Source organism: Vanessa tameamea, chromosome 12 (assembly GCF_037043105.1).
Source record: "Vanessa tameamea isolate UH-Manoa-2023 chromosome 12, ilVanTame1 primary haplotype, whole genome shotgun sequence".
NCBI lineage: Eukaryota > Metazoa > Arthropoda > Insecta > Lepidoptera > Nymphalidae > Vanessa > Vanessa tameamea.
Genome location: NC_087320.1, coordinates 12,462,229 through 12,486,262, shown reverse-complemented (window position 1 = coordinate 12,486,262; position 24,034 = coordinate 12,462,229). Strand labels below are relative to the sequence as shown.

Genomic DNA, 24,034 nt, shown 5'->3' with positions numbered 1-24,034 from the left:
CAGTAACTGCCTTGAAAGTGCATATTCAGGACAGTTACTTCGTTATAAAAGTAAACCTAAACGCAAAATATACTTTATGTAACGTTTAAAAGTTTCCAATTGTAAACGGTGTGATAAAAAAAATAAAACTGACGATATTATACATGTAAACATCTAGTTAGATTATTCATTAATATATTAATCAAAAATTTAAATTGTGGTCAATTAATTTTAAACGCGAAAGTCTCCAAACATAAATATTACATTATGTAATATTAAAGCTTAACGGCAAAAATATTGAAATATACGGTAGAGAAAATTCGAAGGAAATGTTTATGAACATAAAAAATTTAAATCGATTTTAAAGGCGGCACCGCTCTCACTCTTTTGAAGATCATTTGCATCTGAATGAATACAAACTATAACTTCGTAGGCTTTCGTTTTAATTTTAATAACAATAAAAAAATATATATAAGTGTAAAATTGTATTAGAACTAAAACGATTTAAGTGTTAATATGCTTTTTGAACAGCATTTTCCAAGTCAAAATTAATGTTAGACCAGTTTATTTAATTCTTCTATTATGTAATTCTAGATTAATTTAATACTGTCTGTCAGTCGTTTAATTCAGCGTCTGTCCGTGTAGTCTATACTTATATAATCTTAATAACTTTATCATAATATCTCTTCATCGTTACGTATTTGGGTGTAAAGCCGAGTTAAATAGATTGGCAGTGATTTCTCCGTCTCTATTGTGACATTTTTCAATTAACACTTATTTAAATTTATTGTAGATCAACTAATGTTGGATTTTACCATACTCGGTTTATATGTTGTGATAATCCACCAAAGTTATTACTTTACAAAAAGTTTCATTAACAGTTCATTCATATCATTCATAACAGTTCTAGTTTAAACCGAGGTCACGAAGGATCACTTGTTAAGCACGTAATAACGACCTCAATTTAGTTACTTTGCTTCACTCCCATTCAATAAAACAAATCTATAGCTCCCATGAATTTCTAAGCCAACCGAATTAATTAGTCCGAGAAGACTGGAGTATTATTGCTGAATTTTTAGCCCTTCATTATGCAATTTTGCACCTAATGTATACGTAATAAGATCTATGAAAGCTGAACGTATTTATTTGTATTATAATATAATATGACAAATGAAATTAAACTCTAGTAGCTTATGCGAAGTGTTAAATTTGATTGCAATTGTTCTGATATCGGTCGTGGGACCCGCCTTACTTAGCGCCTATACAATATTAAGAAGTATTTTTCTCATATTCAGTTCGTTATGTGATTTCTTTGGTTGAGTATGTTTCGTATTGTTGGAAGTATGTCCGGGAAATGAACGGTGTAATAATGGTATTTACTTTGTCGTAGGTTTTTTTTCCGATGTATTAAATACGTAATTGTCGTATATCTAGATTGTCTTTTGTCGTTCTGCTACATACTACAGAACTATTTTTGTATTTAAGCATTTTGATGTTATTCTTCTAGTTTGTAACACATTCAATGGAAATTAATTTAGTCAGCATTTGAACAATCATTAGATAAACTTTATTTTGTTACTAATACTTGATCTAAGAGCTAGGTTTGAATAATTTTAAACAAAAAAAAAATATATTATTAAATAATAAGCTTTTTAATGTCAAGAAACGTTTAACGTTTTAATGTCAAGAAATTATTATAAATTGTTAAGAGTTTGGGAGTTATCGCCACATTCGTGCGTCATGTGTCGTCATATCAATCCTCTGCCTGAACATTTCTCAATGGTTCGAATTTCCCTCCCATCGGATTCTGACAGTGCGCTTGTACTTTCAAATATAGTAGTTCTATAAAATATTTTTTACATAGTTCAGTAGTCTAGTCGAAATCGGCAATAAAATTAATGGTATTATTATTATTAGTCGGAAGCGTAAAAGAGGGGAAAGAAAGTTACAAAAATTCGATACTCGTCGAATACAAATGGATCGCTGTAAATAAATATAATATGAGTTTGCAATTACATATATGTTATCTATATTAATATCTTAGGAAGTGATTTATCTGCTTTCTATTTAGTGCACCAACGGACAGTTTCCTGTTCTTTGAGCGAATTTAATTTAATTACTCGATAGATACCTTCACGTTCTCTACGGATTCAATTAATCTTTATTGGGACTGTAATTTTAATATATTTATTTAAATAAGTTTATTATTTATTGTAATAGTTTCGATACATATGTTAAATACTATTGCATATGTTTTAAATAATGCAAATGAATATTTGTATACCTCATCTGTTTATTCAAATTAAAAGATATTAACAGGTTACAATATTTACATTTGTTTTCATAACAAACATACAAACATTGTATTAAAATAAAGAATATTTTATAACATCCTTGTTACAGTTCCTACGAAGTCAAAACATACTTCAAGGAAATGGTATTATAATAAAATCTCGCAAAAATTTTACATACGACACCATTTAGTAAGAAAAGTTAAATAATAAATTTAAATGCTTGCAAAAATCTACTTGAACAAAATATTTATTGAATTTGTTTAAAATAAATTTGCAAGAAATTTCAACCTCTCAAAAGTTTCGAATTCCTTAGTAATAACTTAACTTAACGGTTGTATGTAAATATAACTGATTTTTAATTAAGTAAGGAAGAATTCAACCACCGTTATAAGATAAGCTATGTTATAAATTCCCCCATAACAACCCTACTGCACGACACTCCTCATTCGTGACATGCGGCCACACAATAATATCTGTGGTAACACTGGATACTAGATTCAAATACTATACAATTATGGCTGAGTTACGCATTTTCTGTAATCACTTCGAATATTACAGACATAACTGCCAAGTGATATGTATATATATATAAGTAATATATATATATATATATATATATATATATATATATATATATATATATATATATATATATGAGCTTAAGCGGTTAGACCGCCTGCATCTTAACCGACGATTGCAGCTTCTAATTCGGACAAAAACCATTGAATATTCTTGTTATATATTTAACATTTCAATTTGTTTATAATTAATCTCGTACTCGGTTTAGATTTGCAACGAAAGAATTTTTAATTCATTAGGATAGCATTCCCGTGGGCTCGCATCGCTACCCGGTCGTTGACTCGCAGCAAAAACAAGGAAAATCGAAGGCGTAAGTTTGTGAGAACATTGCTGGTGATCGGATACGATGTTCCGCATTCCATCATAGTCAACAATCTGCTGATTGTTAGTCTCTTTGAAAACGTTTTGTTTTGTCATGAGTACGTCGTTCTTGTAACGAATCATTTTGTAAGTAAAGTAGTACTACTGAGCTTGGAGCTCATTCTAGCAACCTGCTTTATTGTGAATTGGTGGATTTTTATATTGTTAGTTGGACGGGTGGATAATCCACCTTATGGTAAGTAGTCATCATCGCACATAGACATTGGAACTGTAAAAAATATTATCTTGGGAATTAAGACGTTATATTCCATGTACCTGTGGTTACACTGGCTCACTCAGCGTAGAATATGTGATAAGGGATCAGTACCTATCCAGACGGGTGTGCAAAAATATAGCGAGGAACATCAATATTCAATGCAGGCCGCATTTGTTGGATGATATTATCCTTCAGCTACGAACGCAAATTGAATTATAAACATAATTTCAGCATAAAATGTATGACATTTCACGACTCGGCTCAATTTCATTTCGTATTAAACCCTTATTCCGGTTTCATAAGTTTCGCGCGCAACAGTGTACCATATGTTAGTTTCTTTTCAATTTTCTCTTCCACTAAACGGAAATGTCTTGCGATGTATGGTATAATGACCATAATTTCGACTTAACTATAACGTAAAACTAATGTTAGATTACTAACTAGCCTAATGGTACCCATTAGATAGCAATGTGGATACTGTTAGTTACATTTTCCACAATATGTATATTTATGAACAATTACAAATTGTATTTATATTGATATTTAATGTTTATATATTTAAAATCTGTTACTAAATAATTGATAATAACATTTCTATGATATAGGTAGGCGGACGAGTAAATGGGTCACCTGATGGTTAAGGGTCACTACCGTCCATAGACAATAGCGCTGTAAGAAATATTAACCAATCTCTACATCCTATAATAATATAATGCGCCACCTACTTTGGGAACTAAGATGTAATGTCTTGTGCCTGTAGTTACACTGACTCACCCTACCTTCAAACCGGAACACAACAATACTAAGTACTGCTGTTTGGCGGTTGAATACCCGATGAATGGGTAGTACCTACCCAGACGGTTTTACACAAAACCCTACCAAGTAAAGTCTCGCTAAAACCTATAGGACTTCTCTCGTCTTAAGACTCTCTTGCTTATAATAAACCTACTCAGTTGAAGTTTAACTCATACTCAGGGCAAACATTTAAAGATTTTTCATCTGCCTCATGGCGGTTTGCTTTAGATGTTTTTCATCACCACCAATGCGATACGAATTGTAAATAATAAAACACTATAGTACTTGCTTAATGTAATAAATAATAAAAAGTATAATCCATTAGCAAAACCAAGCCCGTGACTTAGTAACAATAATTATACATATCACAATTCGCTGCTCACTGTACTTAGACAAAAGTGTAATTATGTAATATCTGTAACTATTATAATTTTGATTGAACGCCGGAAATGAGTACAGTAAGACGCACAGAACAAAAGCATTTTTTTCAAATACAATTACATTTATTGCGCAACCGACGCGAAGTGTATCCCTTCACTATCTTCAATCTTTTGATTTAAATTCGTCATTTTTTTACTAGTTGCTTAACTCGGTTCCACTTGGATAAGAATCAGGAAATTTGTTCAATATATGTTCGTGTAACGGTTGCCATTTTTATTCGAACTTACGAGTAATAATTAATTAGTAAGTAACGATATATTTTTTTATATAAAGTATATGGTTGGACTGGCTACGGGTTATATATATTGGCTACAAGATAAGTGCTCACCACTGCCCATATACATTGCCACCACAAGAAAAAATTAACCATTTCTTACATCGTGAATCCACTACCAATCTTGAGTTGCGAATCAATAAAGGTGTTGTGCCTTTAATTAAACTGGCTCACTCACCATTTAAAACCAGAACACAGCAATGCGTACACCACGAACGCAGTACATAAGTAGATATTAAACAAGCCGAGGTCTACGTAGATCTTAACCAAATATGGCGGGTTCGAACCTGAGCAAGCATTAGAGTTTATATGTGCTTAATTTGAAAATAAAACTTTAAGTATGAAACCACCAAACCGCAGTGAAGTTAAGGAGTGGTGTGAGGCAGTCAGAAATTTGCAGGCTGACTCTCTATGTAACGAGATCATTTTTTCCTCGTTTATGTGTCGTTTAACAAGATAATGTACGTAAATATATTTTATTTATACATACATCAATCTTATATGATATTATAGCTATTACTTGGTAATTCAAAAACGCTTAAATTTAATTTTTATAATTTAACATTTTCTATCTATACGTGATTTTGATTGAACTATAGTGTAGAGATAGTTATGTGTTTATAGCACGTATATGAAATGTTCGTGTGTTTAATTCCAAATAGTAGACGATAATTTTGAAGGATTTAAATATATTTTTACGCGTTAACGTTAACACGTTCTATGATTAACGGGAAAAAAATATGTCGACCTCTTTACCGATTTAAGTTACGGCGGTTATTCTCAATACTATACTTATTTTCAGAGGCATATAAGTTCTCGCTTCTAATTTTACACTACGAGCGACTACACGTTTCTTGACAGAAACTATTTTTGTATTTTATGTGCAATGGGCTTGCTTCAAATATCTCAGGACTAGCAGCCATATAGCCACTAGATCAACGAGGGCGGTCATATAAGGTCAAATTATGAATTTTATTTTATATTATTATAATTCGATCGAAATCAGGATAAAATAATATCGATATTTTTCAATACAACACTAATCGTCCACAAAAACTATCTTTTTAGAAAGTTTAAAGCTATGACCCAAAAAGGCAGAATTCCAGGGTAGCCACACACAGCCAAGAGCATGTTTTTATGTAGTGAAGACTGTTATGGACGTGTAATGCCTTCACATTGAATGCAAAACCTGTCTAACAACTTTCGTTTTTTAAAAGCAAACAAAATAAGACTTACTTTTAAACATAATATGTGTAATCGGTTACATAAATTAAAAGCGAAATTGAAACGTCCTCAATGATTAAGCTTTGAGTAAAATTGTATGTCTTTTAAATCGTGCTGACGTTTTGCACAAATGATTTACATATATAAATATTTTATTCATGTCAATAAAAAGAGATTTTCAAGAGCATGGAAGTTTTATTAATCCAGTGAGAAGCGTGATCAGTACAATAATGGAGTATTAGTTGACTATATTATAAATTATTTATGGCGTGGTAAAATATGTGGGACTAAATTTTAGTTGAACGAAACAAATGCAATGGTATTTTAGTAGTAGGCATGAGTGCAGCGATGAGTTAATAATAAGGAATGTCGACGGAGAGAAGATGGTTGTAAGTTATATGACCTAGAAGTATTAGATGAATTATACATAATTAAATTTTAAGATACTTGTAAATTTATATTACACTTTATTATATAAATGCAGTTGATAAAAGCTTTAGTACTAATAAAATTGTATTGCAGTACAAGGAACATGATGGCTAATAATACGTTTATTTAAGACTAGTTGTCGCCCTCGGTTTCAATCACGTTTTAAGGGTTAGTCGTCACGTGTTAGGTGTAAAAAGACTTTTTGGGGGTTAATCCTTGCTTCGTCCCAATTTTCATCAAATTGGGATTTGTGGTTAGGTTAGGTTGTGAAAGAGCAGCAGATAGACAGACAGACTATCACATCACAGAGAAACTCAGTAGTTACTATTTTTCATCATTTAAAAATACAGTCGTGTTAGTTAAATACAATTATATATATATATGTTATGTCTCCTGCCTGGAAGTCAACAAGTGTTAACTCCATGATTTTTTACATCTGTATAATTTTGTATCGAATGTTCTTTATAGTACAGATAACACAATATTAATTGCGATTTAAACATGGAATCTTAAGTATATACTCGTTTCCATCCACGACTCCGTCCACGTGTAAGGCGGGAAAATGTTAGACACTCTATGTATAAGTAATATTCTATATTCTCTGTATACCTGATAACGTATAAACCTACGTAATAATGATCGGTTGAGTTATTAAGACGTGAACGCAACTCACATTCGCACGTATAAGTTAGGATTAGAATGAAAATTAAATTACATCTTATTTTAAAACTTTTTAATAACGAAAAGTATCTGTAAAGGTTTTATATATAACATCTGTTCATATTTTTTTTTACTAAACATGTAGGTAGTTATTTAAATAAAAATGTTCACAAATGAACTGCCGACAAGAATAACAACTAAACCCAACAAGTACGACAGTAAACAATTTAAACATAAAAATTAACATATACAATTACTAAAATCCAACAAACGAGTGTACAACTTCAATTATCAGATCTTCATAATCCAATTTACATAATTTAAATATCTACAAGTCCAGGAAATAAATCCTATCTTCAGATGCAAACGTGATGTGATCTCGACCTTGCCTAACTTTGCTCGTTCCATTTCGCTGCCCACGAGTCGCTTTTCACTGCACTTTCCCGCTTTCTTACCACAGTCGTATGAAGGTCTGACAACAGGAATGTCAGCAATTTCAAAACAACTCCTACTGATATAGACACAAGTTTTATAGTATTTTTATTCGGATTAACTATAATCATAATAAGTATCTACCCAAGTATCAAAACATTGGTGTACTATAATATCTTCTATATTAAAATGGTAGCTACTCTCCGTTAACAGTGACCGTCGTGCTAGAAATTGGAAGCCATTGTCATACCAGGAACTCCCCTAGCTTGGAGGCTCACAACGGTGAGCCTACCGTCGAAGCGTAACGGTAGCATGCACAAGCGATCCCATAATGCCCCCCTAAAAAAATTGGGTACAGCTCTTTTTTAGTGGGTATTCCAGTTTCTTCAACGCCGGTGAGCCGAACATACCCCCCCACTTCTCGTGAGGGAAACGTGTAAGGCCGTTTTTATAGCGAGAAAAAAAAGGAAGTCATTGTCATTATCATTAAGAGATATATCATCTTTGGTCCCAATTTTGTTGGCGCATTGGTGTTGTAAGGGATAATTAATATTTCTTACTGTGATATGGCTATGGGTGATGGGGACCAATGTCCATAATTTGGTCCATTTGCCGATTCGAAATTGAAACAATCATTGTCAACATATCATTCTAGGTATCAATTCACCAATTGCGAGGTGCTTACGTCTTTTCTTACTTTAAATCTCTCACTTTCTCCTATTCAGATAATTGACACTCCCTAAGCTTCCTGGTCTGTCTTATATCGTTTTAATTGCTTCCTAGAATGCGGGATTCTAATATTTCCACTTGACTGTATCGAGTTGTACTACTTCAATAATATGGTAATCATAGAACGGGTTTGCTGAGAACTGAGGAAAGTAATAATTATGTAAAGTTTTTAATGGCAGGCTTAACAGAAAGTTTCGTGAATTAGTTGTTGGAACTGATTATAGATAAGATTTCGAATATTTTAGTTGTATTTTACTGTACAATACTTTGTTAACCAAGAAACAACGGTTTATTGAAATTTAAGCAGTGTTATAAATTATTTGTGTATTCCTGTGTCCAAAAAAATACTAATTGCTAACAAGACACTGTTAATCTGAATTTACAATTTGAACATCATATAATTACAAAAATTTAGCTGGAAGTTTTAATTTCTATTGTATACTAAATTTGATTCAAAAGTAAGTTCGTAGAGGTCGAGTACGTACGTCCTTCACTTGGAACACCGTTATGACTTGATTCATAAGATAATACTTATCGTCCACAGATAAAAAATACTATCTACAGATGCTAGAATCTGTGGCAAAATCACGTTTGCAGGAAAAATGTTTTTATTTAAATAGGTACCTTTGAGTCATGTTACAGGGTCGAATGGAATATAAAACTACGACCGAGATACAAGATGTTTTAAAAACTATTTTAAATGATAGTAGTTTGGTATAAATAAATAAAAACATTAAGTCTTATTTAATAAAGAAGTAAGTTATTTATACTTGCCTTTTCCGTCTTATACTTACTTCTTGGGCAGATTCACGTGTCCTAACCTCTGATCAATTTCGAGTCATGCTACTAGATGCTATGTCCAAATAAACACTGGATAGTAAGCTTTACTAGTAGTTTAAACGATGATAGTATTTGACGTTGCGATAAAATGTGAAACTGTGAAGGTATCTCGAAGCATCTTTATTATTGGTTATTATAGATTTAGAAATTGATGCCCTTTCAGTGATGTCTGAAGGCATCGTGAGCGAAGACTAGAATTATTTGACAGAAATGTTTGAATAAAAACAGCTTTTGTTCTCTGAGATTAGATGCAATGAAAAAGACGTTGTAGGTTAGATAAAGTAGGTACAAAAGCTGGCAAATGTATTCCCTTGAGAGTAACCACTGCCACCCTAGAAATTTTGGTGCTGTAAGTGATATTAAACATATTTTACATTTCTAAGGCGACATTGGGAGCTAAGTTCCTTGCTCCTGTAGTTACACTGGCTCACTCGCGGTTCAAACCAGAACACGATACTTAGTATTGCAGTTTAAAAGATACAAATATTAACTATTATAAAAAGTCCTGTAGAATTTATTTGTTTGTATTTTGAAATTCATTTAGATTAAAAAAAATATATGTTTGCATAACACAGCCTGTTTATTTAGAAATTTTATAAACCCACAAGCTAAGAACCCACAAGAGCAGAACTGTAATAGTTAACACCAGTGAAACTACTAAGAGTATCTAGTTTGAAATAAAAATATGTTTGTTCCAATTATTTCATACAGAAGTTTAAGGGCTTATCCTCACTAATCTAATGTAACAGTTAAGATACGAGCTATGAATAAGTGAGTGAGCTAAGGATTAATGTGCGCAACCTATAACGATACGTTTCGTAACACTATGTTGGTGAGAAAGGATAATCGAACATAACAGTTTTATAAAAACAGAATCGACTACAAAATAGAATTTTATATTGTTACATTACAGGCGAGTGCTGTCAGTGAGGGGCCACTCTAAAGTAGCAATGAGCGGTCAACATTTGGTTTCTCACCTCATAACTATGTACGCTATCAAAAGTGTGAAATTATACCCTTAATTTTCACACGGTAAGATCTTACTTACATCTCGTGAAATTGCAGTGAAAAATCATGATTCTATCTCGTCGCGTTCAATAATAAAAGCTTTCTTTTTTTTTATAAACATAAACTCACAACTTTGTTATTATACACTGTTTCCGATTTATTTTTAGCACATTTGTTATTGATTCGATTTTCGATGATTACGGGTTCAAAGCCAGACAAGGATCACTGAACGTTCATTTGCTTAATTAATTTCGTACTTGGCGTTGAAGGAAATCGTTGTGAAGAAATCTGCATGTGTCCAATTTCAATGAATTTTTACCGCATATGTTTGGTAGATACCAAACCGCAGTGGAGCAGCGTCGGGAACCCAATGCTCCAAAAAACTTCTCAAAGGGAGAGGATTAGAAAGCCCAACAATGGGACATTTACAAACTGACACAATTTAGAAAGAAAAGAAAGAAAAAAACATTTATTGACATACACACATATAAAGAAAAAATATATATACAAAAATGGATATAAGAACAATAGAAACAAAGAAAGATATAATAATAAAGAAAAAAAATAAATAAATAAATATAATGAATATGAACTTGTGTGCAGTCAAAAGGAGACAGCTCAGGCTATGAGGGATTTTTTGTCTAGGAATTCTTGATATGTTCGTCTCATTGTGGTACGAATTCGTAAAAATCACGTCAGTGATTGCGAGCTACCATTTAGTAATAAAATTTTAATATTCTTTTGATAATGTAAAGCCGAGATGGTCCAGTGGTCAGAATTAGTACATCTTAACCGATGATTTCTGGTTCAAACCCAGGCAAGCACCACTGAATTTTCATGTGCTTAATTTGTGTTTATAATTCATCTCGTGCTCGGCGGTGAAGGAAAACATCGTGAGGTAACCTGCATGTGTCTAATTTCAACGAAATTCAGCCACATGTGTATTCCACCGACCCGCATTGGAGCAGCGTGGTGGAATATGCTCCAAACCTTCTCCTCAAAGGGAGAGGAGGCCTTAGCCCAGCAGTGGGAAATTTACAGGCTGCTAATGTTAATGTAAATGTTTGATAATCGAATAATAATATTGCGATCAGTCATATAGATGCTATGAAAGATATAACTAACACAGACGAGAAGTCTTCAACGAGTCTCGCTATTACGAAGATAATTTTTTTCTACCAATCATAAAAAAACACAATAAAGTTATCACCAAATCAACTTCAAATAAGATAAACGATAAACGTTTCAAATGCTTGTGTTTTAGGCATCTTAATTTATGGGAAAAGATACATCGTTCCGATTGAAAGGTACCGATGGGGAATCTTTATTATGTAACAACAGTCATTGTTGTTGAGATCAGATAAATATTGCGTATTGTTTGAGGAAATTTGCATGAAGGTCAATGTGATATCTCCTCTCCTATCTGATGACTGATTCTTACTTCAAAGGTACCTACGCGAATGTTTGTTTATGTATGTCCACAACAACAATATTTATATCAACAATGATGTCTTATGATTATTAAAAACGACAACAAATTTAATCAATAATAACAATAACAATGTACGCCATTGCAAGCGAGACAATAGAGTCATAGAAAAACAAATAAAATAAAATAAAATAGCAGATATTACAAGAGTTGTTTTGCTGTTCTCATCCGAAAAGGGACAATTATTTCAGGCAATCTTAAAATATATTGACGGTATACGTATTCAAGTGGTAAGAGATACCAAGATAGATCTAATATGATAAATAAATACATATATCTATGCAAAGCTTAGTCCAAAGGATTTTGTAAAGGAGAATATAAGTTTCGTCCATGATTTAGAACTAATTAGTATCTATTTATATTAACTTGCTCTAAACCAGCCTTGTGTATAAAACCAGAAGCTAAAATTCGGAAGACAGAGTGAACGACCACCCGTATTAATTCAGCCTAAGCTATTTTTTGTATAAAAATTACAAAGGTGCCTTATTGCCGTGACGAACAGTGTTGGTCCGTTAACTTGCTTGCATATTTATTGAGTTAAAAAAGTAAAAAAGTTACATCAATTCGCTGCGGAATGTTAAATAATTTTTGTCCAGCGAATCAGTGATCATCGGAGCCTAAAGTTCCTTATTGAGTTCACAATTTTCAAATTACGAACAGCCGTAACTAATGGTCTTGCAAGATGTTCGAAGTTTCCCATAGATTTGTATTACTCAATACGAAATTCAAAACAACTTAGCCTCTTGTCATCGTAATAGTATGGTATTGTGATATGTGTAATCTGCTTGGACTTTCGCTGGGAATATTACTTCTAATATTTCGAAATATCCTGTTCTAAATTCAAATTCTTAATTTGGTACCAAGTTACTTGGGTAAAATTCAAATAGTACCAAAAATCAAAGAGTGCCTGTAGTTACACTGGCTTACTTATATTTGGAATCACAACACAACAATACCAGGTACTGTTTTTTGGCGGTAGAATGTATAACTAATCTCTGATCCCTATACGTACGATTGGACAAGCCCGTAGGCTTGCCCAACCGTACCATCAAGTTAATTTATAAATTTCTCATTTTATTTTTATTATTTAGTACTGAAAAATTAACTTAATTCTACAACAATGCTACAATTGTTAACAAAAAACACGCTATTACATTTTACGGTGAATCTTCAAGATATCTCTGCGGTTAAAAATTTCACGGTCCATCAGCGTCAACAAATATTTGATTGAAAGTAAAAAGCTGATCAGTGGAGCGAGTCGTGAACCGTAATTCACCAATGAGATGATTATTATGAAACCATTTTTTTCCTATAATTTGTTAAGCAATTGTATTTTAAAAAATATATTTTATTAAAGACCTGAACATTGACAGTGATCTTCAACCTCGGTGGACAATTTCAAAGGTACTAACATACTATAGGAATAAACCAAATTAACTTCCAAAAACAAAAACTACAAAATTTCTAAAAACAATCGGTCACCTCCAGGTCGTTTCAAACACAAATGTACATTTGAAGATAGAAAAGGAAAAATCTTGATGAGCTCCTTCTCAGGTATGAGGTACTTCTTTCCGAATCGGTTATAGATTTATGAGGATCGATAAGAGAGTGTAATGCTTCTATATTATATAGTGATTTTCAAATTGACTTTGACGATTCAACGTAAGCCGTAGGTTAGTAAGCCTAAAAAAATTAAGGGAAGAAGAGAGATCGAGGGCAAGACTAATAGTATTAAGTGTATCTGAAGGTGCATTGCCAGCCTAAACCTAACGTTGGGCTGCTGCTGGATTTTTTTAAAGGTTTTTGTTCAACCCAGGATTAGAACCCGGAATCTCTTGATCATTGAAGCAATTAAGCTGCTGTTAATAACATAAAAACCTAAAACATAAATAAATACATTTGACTCAGGAAAAATGTTTGCTAAATCACTCGCAGAACACAACTTTGAGACGAACTTTCTCAATCCAAGTACCAGAGATTTCCCAACAGAATGTATGTTATCAATGAACGGTACACTTTCAATTCGTTTCCCATGCATGGATTGCGGCAATTTATCAGACATTTTTTATAAGTACAGAATTATATTGATTCAAACAAGTTGTAGGACAATTAGATTCATGCAACCATTGTAACTGTATGTAGTAAGAATCTGTGGAAATGTGGTACAGTTCTGAGACAGATACGTTTAATAACGTTTATAGTCTGATTGTTTATTCTAGTTATAATTATTTTGAATTGTCATGCTATAGAATTAAATGAAATGTAATACTAGGATCTTTTCTAGCGAAAAGAACCGGGCTGAAACTCATTAGCAAGAAACTCTTTTTGCAAGAAGTAAACTTGTGCATTGAACTGTGCCCTTGAGTTAGTGATAATTTTTTTTTGCATAAGTTTGCACATGAATATCATTATAAAATGCATATTACTAAATATATATATTATGGTTTCATTGATTTAAGTTTTGTTTATGTTTTTTTTTAAATATACTTATTTTTTTTTTATTATCACAGGTTGTAATTTTTACCCATCGGGCGAGTATCTCAAGTTCGTGAGAATACCAGAAAACCTCAGCGTTGGAGAAGAAGTCTTACAAGTTGAAGTACATCCGAGGTATGAATATTTTACAAAAGACTTATAAGATCGCCATGTTAAAAAATTGATACTTCTTCTGATTGAACATTATAATACCACTCGGTAGTATTGCCTTTCAATTATAATATAATTATTGCTTGAATGATAAATATTGTATAATACGTGGTTAATACGATCCTCTATGTACGTCTAAAAATAATATTTTAAGTCTCTGTGAAAGAGTAACATTTAAGAAAAAGAACGATTTACTTGAAAAATATGTTCTCAATTTCATCATGACTCAATAAGGTCCATGCCATTTGAATTAGCCCGATATATGGATTTCCTGTATCACAGTATCATAAACTCTAAATATGGATCTACTGTATATATCAAGGAAAATTTTATTATGAAACATGTATAAAATTGGATGTAGATAAAAACTAATTTAACATCAAATTTATTGTTATCTCTTTTTCGTTTGATAGGTTAAAAACGTATAGCAAGAGTACTAGTCCTGAAAAAATTAAAAGCAGTGTAAAAAATATTAAATAATAATTACGATACGTAGGTTGAATTACTGTTTCAAGATTAGTTACCTAGTCTTAGACTAGTCTCACCTAGTGTGCTCGGTAGCACACGTACTCATACAAATACACACACACACACGACGGAAAAAAAACGCTGACTACTCGTCCTCATCGTGCATTTAATGACTTCACGTCATATTTTTCAAAACAAAAATATTTCGTCAGACCTTATCTAGGATCAAGTCGTTACCTCGTGTGGCCTAAAAGAAAACCACGATCATGTGAACGAGGACACAGGTCGTCTATCACGAAGTTCGTTTATTCCAAGACTATTTTGAAACCCTATTATTGTATTCTGATGATATGAAAATACATGTTCAAGTAAAAACTATTTAACATTAACATTCTTAGGATACATACATATATATCGAGATTTAGTAATAAAAAATAGAAAATAGATACTTATTAGATACTTATGCAAGAGTAATTAAATGAATATGACGACGTTATTAAACTTATAAGGGTTTTTTAATTTAATTTTGTAACTAGGTACTCGTCTCAGCATCGTAAGGATCCACATAAAACTTAATATTGTCTATCTATACATACAATAAAATCGTAACCGATCTAAATCTGTAAATGAAAGATGTTTGAGAAAAAAATATTTATTAAAGCAATAGATGACAAAATTATGATTTTTTGTTTATTTATCTAATCTCGAAAACTTCCTAACCGATTTCAATGCGGTTTTCACTGATAAACTGTAGTAACCTTGGAGTAATTAACGTTTTTTTTATTAAAATCGGCGTAAAGTCACGCGAACGGAGTCGCGGGCACCACACTATAATGATACCTAAACCTTGTTTTTGAATTATTCTATTAAATAGTTGCAAATAGACAGACGTGGCGAATTGTTTTATTATATATTATAATAGGAAGTCCGGCAAAATTATTAGCCTCCTGATAGTACATCACATCGGCTCATAAGGTATACTCTATATGAATCGCTGAAAAATCCTTTCACGAACCACTGCGAATTTGAGGTAGATTTTTGAGAGTCAATAAGTAAGGCTAACAGCAGTACTCAATATTGTTGTGCTCCGGCTCGAAGGGTGAGTGAGCCAGTGTAACTACAGGCGCAAAGGACATAGCATCTTAGATCCCAATTTAACTATGCAATGGCGATGTAAAGAATGGTTAACATTTCTTACAGCTCCATTGTATATGGGGGTGGTGACCACTTACAATCAGGTAGCCGATTTGCCTGTCGGCGTAACTATATTATAAAAAAACCGCAGTCGATGATGGTGGCAGACCATTTACTAGGTCTAGATTTAAATATTTACATCGTGGGCAGGTTGCCTGACTGAGTGATGTACCTCAGTATTTACTAAACAAACAGTCGTTTATACACTTATTAAGTAAAATAAACATGAACGTTGAACCGGTTATAGTTTGATAACATATCTCGATAACGCGTTACGCATTGGACGTGTAACGCAAATGTTGCGCGATGTTCGCGCCCTAGTTCACATGTTAATTCGTGTTACACAATCGTGTCAACATGATTGATTCCCTAGACATTCTTGTTCTACGGTTGGAACCCTACTTTAAATCAATTTTATTATTATCAATCGGCTGATTTCCACAAGAATAGAAATATATTCAAAGAATTAGGGGACAGACTGAATGAACTGACTTACAAATATTTTCTCCTTATTTCTTTAATATTAAACTTATTACCAATTATAAAAATTATGATCTCCCAACCGCTTTTGCTAGCCAACTGAAGGAACTAGCCAGTGCAACACAGAATACAGCACAAGAATAGTATAAACACAAGCTCACTTAATTCACACTTATAGTTTAACAAACAATCACACACCATGAGTTCAGGCGCAGGGCCAATAATTTCTTGACATAAAAAAAGAGTATCGTTTAATAGTCTAGACCTTGGTTTTCACTGAGTGGTAGAGTTGAATTATGATTTGATTTGCTTTGATTTCATTGGACTGTATTATGGTTGAGTGCGTGTACCAAAATAGTCGACACTGTTATTATAAATGCGAAAGTAACTCGGTCTGTCTATCTGTCTGTTACTCTATCACGACCAAACTACTGGACTGAATTTGATGAATTTTGCTATGTAGTAAGCTTGAACCCCATTAAAGGACATACGCTATTATTTTTATACTTAGGTATCATTAGGGATGAGTCGATGGGGTGAGTCGCTGTTAGCAGCGGACGACTCACCCCTAAATGCGAATGAAGCCGCGATTTACAATTTGTATCAAAGAAAAACATATTATCACCCAAATATTGTATTGTTTGCTTGTGTAAACTCTAAGCCTAAGGTGATATTTGACTACTGAGTATCACCACATAGCTTATACCGGATCGGACCGGTAAAGTATTGGTGAGTTAAATGTTATCCTGGACCAGCTTATCTATAAATAAATCTAGAATAATCAAAATTTATGAAAGAACTTGACAGTTTATCATAAAATATCACGTAAATAAAAACATCTTTGCGTGTTCTTATGAATTAAAATTTGCCCGTAATGCTATGAGTAACAACGTGCTGTGATGTAATTATCTAATTTATGATTTGGAACGAATGCTCGGTGCAGCGCCACGATCTTCTATCTAGAATAATCTATCATGGTAATATTATTCAATCTTTAGCCACTTTCCCCCTTTTAATGATTTGGAGATTTGCATACGTAAACAGATATTATTTTTTTTTAATTGAATAAATTTTAATTATAATAAAATAACTTGGTAGCTCTAAAAGAGTATTACAGTAAAAACGTTACAGTAAAAAAAGATATACAAACAATTACTAATAATAATAATTAATAGAATATTTTCATATATTTATTAACGTTCATATGTAGTCATTTTATTTCGCTTTATGTGTTTGTTAGTTTCGAATCGTCATTTTTGTCAATGGCAACTTTAAATAATTACGAAGCGAAAGGAATAGACCACAATACGTTTCAAAAAGAAAAAGTACATTTGTTACACAGAACACTCCTACATTTTGTTAAAATACTTTTTTTATAGAACGAACCACACGAAACGATAGCCGTCTAATTTTCCTCTTACAGACATAATGACATACTTATTGCTCAATACGGTGAGAGTAAAAGTGTGTAGTTATATTCGTATGTTACATAGTTTGGGTCAGTGTAGTTCGGCGTTTTTTTAACCGCCAACTGAAATAATCGTGTAATAAACGCTGTTATTCATTCGAACTATAAATTATGATGTGACTTATGACCATGTTATCAAAACATGATTTCTTAATTACACTTATTTTTTTATTTATTCCTGTCCCTTAAATGCTGTAACAAATACAAGTCTACGTATAACTACAACTTTGACTGCTATAATTAGAAGGATTATTACGTATGTTATCATTTAAACAAAAAATGAATATAATTTTCGTAACGGTATTTATTATTTTAATTATGTGATATACATTTAATTTAAGTAGGTAGCCGTAACCTGAACTGCACTTTAGAGCACATTTGTATAAAATAACATTTAAATGTTCCATTAGGGCAAAGGCCTTTTTATAAGAATATCCAAACATACAGTATCATTATTAATTTATTGTCAAAATTCAGATCGTAACACACGTATAATAAAATATTAATAAACGCGGCGTTAAAAACGTCCGTCTGAAAAAACAAAAGTAACGTCTGACATTTATACAAGTACTATATAGAATATGACTTGACATTTCAAACATTAAATAATTGCGACAATTGACAACAGCTCGCAAAAAGCTCTTTAAATACCCACTCGAGTCTTACATTGCATTGTAATTCATCTATTACATTCATTTATATATAAACAAATCAAATATTATAACTATGTCATTAAGCTTATAAGATTGCTTAATGTTGTTGACAAATTATATATTTGGGAATATTAATAGAGCGGTTACCGTCATTAGAACAGATAATAAAATAGCACCAATGATCCACAGTTTCAGTGTCGATAGTTATCAACGCGAAGTTGTGACGTCAACGTTCTAGTTTTCAACATTTCTAATTACTCTCTTTCAATAATATTATGTCCAAAAATCTTATATATTCATAGCGTAAGCCGATGTTCGTCCCAGTGATTATGGGGCGATACTTGCATATAAAAAATCGGTTATGGTCTCATTTTGAAGAGCTCCATCTTTGATTATTGATGGCATTTTACTAAATTGTTACGAATTAACAAATAATTTGTTTTGAAAAAGTTACTGAAAAGAAGAGAAAAGAGAGCGGCGTTATGGATGTATAAGAAAAAAATTAAAAAACGTAAACAAAATAACTGTTTCAGACAAACTCCAATTCTAAATGAACTAATATATACTATTTGTAACCTGTTTCGAAATTCCTAGAAATCTTTTGAATAAACGCGAAGTTTTGCGGGAGACCCACTTGAGAATTTTTTAAAGAGTGTTAAGTAAGTGTTGTATAACAAAAGAACTAAAACGGACGAGCCAACGTTATTATCTTGGTGTGCGTGACTCTCGACAAACGCCATATAGTCCAGTCATTATCTACATTTGGAAATGCAAATGAACCATTTGCATTTCTCGTCTTTTTTTTCTCTATAACGACTGGACTAATACTACTTTACTAGTATGCCTGTACTTAGTAGTCAGTTGTTGGCCAATATTTTTTGACGCCTTCTTCCGTTTGACATCTATCTAGACTATAAAACCAAAGATTAGTTTGTCAAACTATATCAATAAATAGCTTTGTTTTGGAGTAACGATAAATTAACAACTTCGACATTGCATTGACGTTATATAAATGGTCAAGTCCTTACGTTATATATTATATTTATTATGAAATCATAAACAATAAATCTTTTTGATAGTCAACAAAATTATGATCTATACTTGCAAGGGAGAACCAAAGTAGTTACGTCGAGTGCATTATAATATATATACATATGAATCAAGAACTGTTTGTAGTGCATAATATAGCAGAAATACGTAACGTTATTATACGTTTCTAGTTATATTCTAATTTGGAACGAATCGTAACCGGATCGTTGTGCTAGGAGAATAAAAAACGGCTACACGGTAAATTTTACGTTTCTATTCGATTTCGATTCGACAATTGACTTTTTGTGAGAAGAATTGACGCCCTAATCTGATATACATTAAAACCTTAAAATGTGTTTTTACGAAAATTATTTTAATTTAAACAATTACGCGGACGGAGGTACACGTGATTTGTCACAGTTAAAGTTTATATTAAAAAGAAGAGCAGCTAATATTTATTTGTAATATACATTCAATTACTAAAAAAATATATATAAAATAATAACAAATATAAAACACACTACCATACGTTTAACACACACATAGATAATAATATGTGTACGTTTAATGTAAAAAAATATATAGTTTACGTTCATAATAGCAATGACAATACATGTCAAGTTTAAAAGCAATGACGTTGTTTTGTCATTTGGGTTCTTTTATGGCGATAATGGCAATGGATCATCCAGCTGAGCCTCATCCTTCCTATCTTGCGAATCAATGTCACTTACATTTTTGTTTACATCGAATTTCGACCAATGAGCGATGACCAGTAAATATAAACAGGTTCATGTAATTTCTCTAACAGTTGCGAATGGACGTATCATGTCACAGTTTTACTTTACTGTTATTGATTGAGCCGAGATGGCCCAGTGGTTAGAACGCGTGCATCTTAACCGATGATTTCGGGTTCAAACCCAGGCAGGCACCACTGAATTTTCATGTGCTTAATTTGTGTTTATAATTCATCTCGTGCTCGGCGGTGAAGGAAAACATCGTGAGGAAACCTGCATGTGTCAAATTTCAACGAAATTCTGCCACATGTGTATTCCACCAACCGGCATTGGAGCAGCGTGGTGGAATATGCTCCATACCTTCTCCTCAACGGGAGAGGAGGCCTTAGCCCAGCAGTGGGAAATTTACAGGCTGATTATGTTTTTATATTATGTTAATGATTGAGATTATTAAATGCCGAGATGATTCATAGAAAGTGGTTTTATGGACTTTATGGGAATGTTATAGAGAAAATGATAATGCTAATTTGGTAGAAATTTTAATGATTGAAAGTTTTTAAATAATATATTGTTCAACTACTAGTTATTAGTCAGTACTTTGTAAGATAATTAAATAAGCTATATTGAATAAAAGAAAGAGATAGAATATATGTAGATATAAAAAAAAGAGATATACTCTATGGTCGCGTTTATAAATTGATTTCATTAAATTTTAATTGTAATACATTTTGTATATTTTAGTTATTCTTAGGAGATTTCAAATTTAAAAAAAAAAAGGAGAAAAAACTAAAGTACATTTTATTGAAGTAGACTCTACTACATAAAAATTCAAGGCGGATCGGTTACGTTTCGAATAAAATGATATAAAAAAAGTGTATTATTTTGTAAATTGTTGTAACGTATATACATAATCCAGTCTCAAAAATATATAACATTTAATTGAAGTTGACTTGTACCGCCATCTAGTTGAGTTATTCGAAACTTAACAGAAGCCTACCTAACCTTCTTTTCAAGTACACGAAACAACCTTCAGATAAAGTTCATGTAAATGACTATAGATGTCAGTGAATAATATTATTCAGCTGTGCTAATATTAGCAGAAAAGGAATATTATTGTATTATTATTAATAACAATAATAATTTATTGGTGCAAAAGTAAATATTACAAAATAACCTTATATATATGAGTTTACAAAATAAGTATGACTATTGAATATTACTATTAGGTAAGTACTCTATTTACGTGTGGCTTGGCACTTTAAAAAGAGTAAAACTTATTATCCTTTGTGGGTTATTTACATAACCTGTGTTAAGGATAATTAGCCCAACCCCTAATGGAAAATTAAAAGTCACAATAAATACATACATAGCAGAGTCATTTGAAGAGGTAAAAACAAATTTAAGAAATAAATAACTAAACAAAAACATAATATAATTTTATATGAGGGAGAATACAAAACAGCGCCACGGTTGAAAGCATGAATGAGTGTGTGTTTGTGTGTGTGATGTGATATGATGTATGTATGTGAACGTGTATATATTTGTATATATATATATGTATATATATATATATATAACTTTATGCGTGGTAACAGTAAGATAGGTAATCAGTAATGTATAGTAAATCAGATGTATGAGAGGTAGGTAATCAAGAACTAGAATATTTAACCAGCTATTAATTACGTCTTAAATAATTTCAGAAAGAACCTGGTACTACAGCCCGTGGACAGAGAAGATGACTCTAACCTGTTCACCTACAGAGACATTAACAGAACCCATGTCTCAGTTGTGCTGGCCCAGAGCGTGGACTCATTAGTGGACAATGATTCTCCTCAGAATGTCGTCAAGTTCAGGCTTGGTTGCGACTTCGATACTGGAGATGATCTGGTACGTCATATAATTACATTTCTAATTTACTTAAGAATATTTTTTGATAGATTATTCATTAATCCAATATATACCAATAATTTATTGTCGGTCGGAACAATGAGACCTTAATAGATCTTAATAAACTATGCCAGGTATCATATAAAAAACCTTCACGTAAGTACTAACAACAACAAAAGAGCTAAGAAGCTGCTTAACTCGCTGGTTGTACTTGCATTACGAGTTACGGCTATATTATTCAAAACCTTTAGCTGAAAACTGAGAACTACTTGATAGAAAAATCCAAAGATATATGTATTTTTTACCTGATTTGAAGCCGGAACTTATCTATGGAACTTAAGTACGGTATCTACAGCCTCTATACTACGAGGCAGTTATACAGAAATTAATATAAAACCTGTGATGATTTCGTTTTAGGATTTAAAATATTGACAGAATTTTGATAGGTTCAAGAATTTCAATTCCATATCAGATGACGTATATTCTCATGTTCAGCGGAAAAATGATGATCTTGAATGTGATATAAATTCCGCCTACATTTAACAGTAGCGCGGTGAATAAACTCTGGTTATTTTTATCCTTGAACTATAAGCTTAAAATAAATTCTATTGAATGTACGGGATTATCTAGATAATCTAATAGATACGAAATTTAAAATTACAAAGCTTGTCTAATCGTTTATTGGATTTAAATACCAACTTAATTTAACATTATAATACCATACGAATCTTAAAATTTATTTTCATCATCCTCATCAACTCATGTCAGAAAGGCTAACTCCAGTAATGGTGCTGGAGTTAGCTTTTCTAATGGCACGCCACTGAGTTCGATCTCCAGCTCTCCTTCTACAATTCCTACCCGCTGCATTACTTATATTTCATGTTATAATCAGTCAGTTAATTAATTATAGAAATATTTTTGTTAAGGATGTTAAAATTTTTCCATATACACTGTTTTAATTTAATTGATTAATGTTTTCCGAGAATGTTTTGTTCATGTAAACAGCGATATAATTTATGCAAAAAACGTTTTTATTTACAAAATACATAATCGTAAAAATAACATGTAGGAAACAATGAATATCTATAAATATTATGAACCCAATAAGGTTTACGTTTACTTTTACAACTTGAGGCGTAAAAAGTATAAAAACGCCTTTTAGATGAAGTTCATTGAACCTTAGGACAGGAACCCCGCGGATAGCGTGCTAGGAATTAAATGTTATGGATTAGTCACACAGCGTACGTCGAGCGTACTATTGGAATGTGACGTCACCTACCTGTACTACTAATGGTATTTTTTATTAGAAAGTAATAGTCCGTAATGAGCAAGTGTTGGGTAGAGATTTCCACTTCTGAGGAGAAGATAACATTATCCTGCATGTGTATTTTATATTCCAAATTAAGCAGGATTCCTCGCCTGAATGCCAACCCTACCGATACATTTTTTTTATCTTTAAATTAAAAGGGACTTAATGTAAAAATTTAATTAACTTTGTCAGTGGCCCAATAGATTATACACAATATATCAAAATATACTTCATTTAATATTGTATTTAACATTTAACATATTTTCATGACTCATCCAGTACAAAATTATAGCTGTCATCAGACTCCTTCGGCGTATGTTTACGTAAATACTTTGCCAATTTGCATAATTGCTCTTAAAACAGCCGTTATCACTTAGGAAACAATGTGTCGAAGTAATTAATTCAATTATGATTGA

At 32.1% G+C, this 24,034-nt stretch overlaps 1 protein-coding gene across 6 annotated transcripts in view; it reads left to right on the top strand.

The window, feature by feature from the left end:
* The window catches only part of LOC113402342 (cadherin-89D), a 113,904-nt gene that overhangs the window by 77,724 nt on the left and 12,146 nt on the right, over positions 1 to 24,034 (top strand). For all 6 annotated transcript variants that reach the window (XM_026642563.2, XM_026642562.2, XM_064216341.1 and 3 more), the window contains exons 3-4: positions 14,261 to 14,360; positions 22,123 to 22,309. In XM_026642563.2, coding sequence (XP_026498348.2) covers positions 14,261 to 14,360; positions 22,123 to 22,309 — 287 coding nt within the window. The remainder of the gene's footprint in view (positions 1 to 14,260; positions 14,361 to 22,122; positions 22,310 to 24,034) is intronic.